The sequence below is a fragment of the Pteronotus mesoamericanus genome, unplaced genomic scaffold, assembly GCF_021234165.1.
Source record: "Pteronotus mesoamericanus isolate MK-2021 breed Mesoamerican mustached bat unplaced genomic scaffold, CSHL_Meso_final contig_101, whole genome shotgun sequence".
NCBI classification, from domain to species: domain Eukaryota; kingdom Metazoa; phylum Chordata; class Mammalia; order Chiroptera; family Mormoopidae; genus Pteronotus; species Pteronotus mesoamericanus.
This window is the reverse complement of record NW_026555001.1, coordinates 17,728,994-17,734,993: the sequence shown is the minus strand read 5'-3', so window position 1 is coordinate 17,734,993 and position 6,000 is coordinate 17,728,994. Positions and strand designations below refer to the sequence as shown.

General features: G+C 37.0%; 1 protein-coding gene across 1 annotated transcript in view; it reads right to left on the bottom strand.

Annotated features, from left to right (window-relative positions):
• Window positions 1-1,912: 1,912 nt before the first annotated feature.
• Window positions 1,913-6,000, bottom strand: part of ATAD2B (ATPase family AAA domain containing 2B) — a 125,638-nt gene continuing 121,550 nt past the window's right edge. Inside the window, exon 28 of the mRNA XM_054569170.1 lies at window positions 1,913-5,348. Coding sequence (XP_054425145.1) covers window positions 5,307-5,348 — 42 coding nt within the window. The 3' untranslated portion in view covers window positions 1,913-5,306. The remainder of the gene's footprint in view (window positions 5,349-6,000) is intronic.

The window sequence follows — 6,000 nt, the reverse complement described above, 5'->3', positions numbered from 1 at the left end:
ACATAAAAGACATATGACTGTGTGGATAACAGAGGGAATTTATGTATTTTTTAAAAGCCAATAGATAACTTTGCAGGTGTTATGGCGTAAGGATAACATGAAGTAGATATTTAAAGATTAGCCCCTCACTTTCCTGTAATTTTGAGTTCAATGGAAACTAAAGCTGGAATAAACCCAACTTAATCTCTAGAGCTCTGAAAACTTGATTGAAATTCAAATGCAATTATAAACACCTTACATAAACATTAAAATAAAATTTTTTTCAAAATGTTTCCCAGATTTGTCATCACTTGTTTTGATATACGGGCATTCCTCATTATAATATGTTTACTTTATTGTACTTTGCGAATATTGCGTTTTTTACAAACTGAAAGACCCACCACCAGCAAAGAATACACCTCACTGAAGGTTCAGATGATGGTTATTATTTAGCAATAAAATTTTTTTTACATCATTATGTATTGATTTTAGGGGGGGGAGATAGAAACATAAATTTGTTGTTCCACTTATTTATGCATTCATTGGTTGATTCTGGTATGTGCCCTGATCTGGGATCAAGCCCACAACGTTGGTGAATAGGTATGATGCTCTAACCAACTAAGCTACCCAGCCAGGGCAGCAATAAAGTATTTTTCTTTTCTTTTTTTAATATTTTATTTACTTTTAGAGAGAGGGAAAGGGAGGAAGAAAGGGAGGGAAACATCAATGTGTGAGAGATATACCAACTGGTTGCCTCTTGTATGCCTCCAACTGGGGACCTGACCCACAACCCAGGCATGTGTCCTGACTGAGAATCGAACCGGTGATCTTTCGGTTCACAGGCTGGTACTTGATCCACTGAGACACACCAGCCAGGGCAAAGTATTTTTTAACTAAGGCGTAGGGATTGTTTTTTTGTTAGGCATAACACTTAAATAGGCTACAGTATATATAATATAAACATTATATGCATTGGGGAACCAAAAAATTCATGTGACTTGTTTTCCTGCAATATTGGCTTTATTGCAGTAGTATGCAATGGAGCCGCAATATCTCTGAGGTATTCCTGTATAAACATAGTCAAAAGTAAAAATTGCCCTGGCTGGTGTGGCTCAGTGAACTGAGGGCCAGACTGCAAAGCAAAGGGGGCAATCCCCAGTCAGGGCACATGTCTGGGGTTGTGGGCCAGGGTCCCAGGAGGGGGCATGCAAGAGGCAACCACACATTGATGTTTCTCTCCCTCTCTTTCTCCCTTCCTTCCCCTCTCTCTAAAAATAAATAAATATTTTAAAAAGACATTTTAAAAAAGTAAAAATTATACAGTCTGCAAAACAAACAGAAAGTCTTATTCAAATTCAATCAGCTCCTTTTTTTACTGTGATTAAAAGTAAAATTTCATGCTGAGGAAGGTTAGTATACTAACCTTGGAATGCACAAAGTCATTTCACAGACGACAGCGAAAATGTGGGCAGCCTAAAGACAGGGACATTCGGTTCACTTGAAGCCGGAGGCCCTTCACATTCTGGTATGAAATCTCTCTCCATATTTAAATTCCATGTACTGCTCAAAGTGTACTGATAACTCTTGATGATCAAAGAGAAAACATTATAAAATAAGTAAACCATACCACCCAATCATATTGTAGCACAGTCTTTCAACTGGAAAAACAGATTTTAGAAGTAAACTCCATTTGCTTGTAAACAACAAATTTTGGACAATCTTCAACTTACACTAAAGCCACAGTTTCTCAATACAGAATCTTTTAGCTAAAATATACTGAGGTCTACTAAAACCTGAAAGAAAGATAACAAAAAATTTTGGATGCTTAATAAACATCAATATGCCTTAGCTGCAACATACATGAATTCAGCTAGAAAAGTAGTATTGCATTTGCAGCCAACAGTAATCATAATTAAGTTACAGAAAGACGTGGTTTTTCTTGTCATCTTTATTCAAGTATTTCACAGCAGTTATATTACAAATTACAGTAAATGTTCAAAATTCCAGAATTCAAAAATTAAATAATTTACTTCAAACTAATGTAAAATGAAGTCAAATGCAAAACATCAATTTAACACAATTCTAAATTAAACTACAAACCCAAAACAGACCATAGTGATGAAGTCTACTTAATCTACAAAGTAGACATACATGACTGAAACCAAGGAGGACTCCCAAAGTCTAAATAACTGAATGTACAAAATACAAAAGATGCGATACAAGCCCAAATTCAAGCTTACAATGTGATTACAAATAATAATTAGAGCAACAATGGCATTCAGCTACGGGACCCGACACGGACGCTATCTACCGAATAGCACCATAGCTGAACCAACTTAATAAAAAAGTGGGAATATATTCCTACCCCACTCCCTAAAAATAAAATCCAGTAAACCTACAAAAACATTGGCATATGAGAAAAATCAAGTCATGAAAGGACGTAAAACAAAACAAAAAAGTTAATCACAGGTGAGATTCAAGCTCAAAAACACAATTCCACAGCCATCAGTTTCAATCTTAGTGCGGTTCCATCATCTTCAAACAGCTCCCACGGTCCCCACAGCAGAGCATTAGCGATTGTTGGGCTGTGCTGCTACACGTATCTTACTGATTTGAGAGCAAGGTTGTACACAGGAGCTCATCATTAATAATGCTCACAATAGGAAATAAGAACAGAGGTCAATTTGTACATATTTTTGCCAATGCTATACAGCAAAAATTAAGAACTTACAGAAAGGTAAACAAAATTGAGTCCACTTGGATAATTTCACAAGCTGCTTTAAACTATAGAACCACCAGATATCTGTAAAATAAGTGAAACTGGTATAGTGTGTTTCTTTGGGGGGCAGGTGGGGAATGGGGATGGAGGAGTTGGTACAATTTCAGCTCATTTTTCTCCCCTTGGCATTTGATTGGCTTTCTAGGACCTAAACTGTTCAAAGTGGCAGTTCCTATCATACTGAGGTTGCCTCCTATTTCTCCATCTATATATCAAGGTTAAAATTTTTAAAAACTTGATCTTTTGGAAGCATTTTAATGCTGAACATAAATAAATTCCCCTTGTCAAACTCACTGATGGCTAAAATCTTAATAAACTTGTACAAATTTAGTAACCTACTAACAACATGTGCGCTTTTATTTTTCCTTTCACAAGTGCTGCTGTTACTTGAACAGAATGCTTCTGAATTAGAGTAACTGGAATAAATATTTAAAAAAAAAATAGTGCAGCAAGAACCTGAGACTTGCAAAAAACCCTTTTACCAGAAACTTGCTACAAAAAATCTGCTACATCTTATTTCTTCATCAAATCTTTAAATTCTGTAACAACTTCCATCAAAATACAAAATGCTAATGTATTAGACAGTAAAATAGTCTAAACTGGTCTGATGGTAATAAATACTAAAGAAAGCATGATAATCCTCCCAATAATCAAATTTGAGGTTTCAAATAACCTCCCCTTTAAAATGGTTCATCGTTAATCGCACTTGCCCACCTTAAAAATACAGTGTGTCTACATGGGTAGCATCTTGAATTATATGACTGAGTAGTATGAAAATTTTAGACTAGGTATAAAGAAAATAAGTGGCATTTTTCAAAAACTAAGCGAGAATCAGAAGGCGTACAATGTTCGTGTAGATGCAAAGAAGCACTCAGGATCACTGCAGCAGCCCACAGCCCCCGCGCCTGCCATGCTGGCATCCAGCACGCCGCACGCAGCCAGAGACAGGAGACAAGTACCTTAGCTTCAGCATGTAAACGGTGGCAGAGTGATTACAGGACTCTGTAAACACTGTTGGTAACTAAAATACAAAAAGCTGAGGTAGCTCGGTATCTCTGCAGTAGTCCAAGACCATTTGCTCTAAGTAAAACCCAAACTACATGTGTTGCATATATTGGAAAGACACCTGCAGCTAACAGCTATAATGAATGAAGACATCAAGCCAACTTGTCAAAATTTTCTTTTTTTGTTTAAAAATCATCTGATAAAAAAATGTCACTGCATTCCCTTTGCCTCTTTGCAACTGCCTAGATTGTGTCTCCAAATTTGTAGAAAGTTTTGTAAAACTAGCAACCCAAAATTAATTTTAGATAAGTACAACTCACAGAAATCTCTCAACAAGATCCAAAATGGATTCCAATCAAAATGAATAGCTGTGAAAAGGTTAAGCTTATGGTGAGGGATTTAAACATTTAATACTGTTACTCAAAGGACCATACCAGAGCTCCCTTGCAACAATGCATATAGAAAATGAATTTTATGGAGCTTCTGACAAATTCCTCTTTTCTGTCCATTTGGCAAGCCCTGGCTTTAAAACAAAACAGTAATAATTTACTGTACATGATAATCATTCTTCCCTAGAACTCAGACATGAATAACTAGTAAATTGCCACTGACAGAAGAAGAATGTCTGCTCTCTATTTATTTTCTGGTCATCACTGTCAGCAATGCCAAAAGGTGTGTGGGTTTTTTGGTGGACTGTGGATTATTTTTGTGGTTATTTTATCATGTGTTTTAAAAACAGAAACAGACCATTCAGGAAAGCTTACCTTTTAATATATTACATGGCTGACCGAGACCAAGTATTTTGATTAAGTTTTGAAAACAAGATAGGCATTTCATACCCAAACACTGGTTGCCTCTTAATGACACAGAGTATCAAAACTTATTTTTAAGGTTGTGACGAAAGAAAACATTTTAATTCATTTGCTACAAACGAGCCCATTTTTTCGTTCAGCCTTATCTTTCTCAAATGAATAAAAAGGCACATTAAAGGCAGTTCTAAAGAGCCTAATCTAATTTCATCCAGTTTCTTCAGTTTCCCATCAGAATATACCATAGCCAACTCATAAACAGGTTTCAGTACATTACCCAGAGGAAAAAATAGAAACAAATATGATAAAAGGGATAGAAAAGAGAAAAAATAGAACAGTTTGCCCACTGTTTAAACAATTCAACACAGTTAGAACTGCCCGTCGTTTCCTCGCGTTTGCTGGTCCGCTCCCTAAGAGAGAGTCTCTGAAGGAGAGTGCACGAAAGAGGAGCAGTGAGAGCAGTTTCTGTAGCACCAAAGTCTCCAATCTGTGGGGTTGTATTTTTTATTTGTGGAAAATACAACATGTTTTTGAAGTTCTGTTTGGTTCTTGTAGGCTGGTTGGTTTCAGGTACCTGAGACAATAGCACCAAATTCAACAGAGAGAAAGAATGAGTGAGAGAGCACTTTACACCAAGGCTCTGCCCGTAATTGGTGCAATTTGAAATTGAATGGCTCAGAAGACTGCTCTGTCAGGAGCAGATTGGAGAGGATAAACCACTCATCTTGAAAAGTTCATAGGAATGTCTCAAACATATGAACTGTTCTTTCCATCTCCTATAAGGGGAAAAAAAGTACATGTCATCTATTAAAGGAAAGACCAGTTATTACGGGAAAATTCATTTTAACTTTTTAAAGAAAGAATTTTAGATACAAGTATTTTCCTGATTATAACACCATAGCTCTTCTGTAAGGCTATCATGCCCTAGACACTTCCAGATGCCTCCTATTTTACATTTAGGCTTATGAGGATGATGCTGGAACACTCAATGAGTACTTCTTATGCCCAATATTACATTAAGAAATTTATACGAACAAGTAATTTGTCAGGTAATAAACAGCAGAGTCAGGATATGAATGCAGGTAGCCTCAGTCCAGAGCCCGAGCCCTTTCTTATTCATTATATTCAGCTAACTCCCAGAACAAAATGAATACATTAAGCACAGTAAAACTTGTACCGGAACTAGAATGCACCCTGATCCCACTGCTCTTCACTCCAACCAGAGCTGGGAAACAAAAAAAGGCCAGAGTCGCTGCCATCACCACCGCCAGGGATGCCACCGACTGGTGATTCTGCTGGAGATCACCCCCCCTCTCTAGAAGGCCCCTGGATAACAAACAGGGTTCCAGGTGCCATACTGAAATAGGTTTCACTGCTGAAGAATAGTCAATCCACTGGAGCTAATCAAATGCCAACGATGTGAACAAA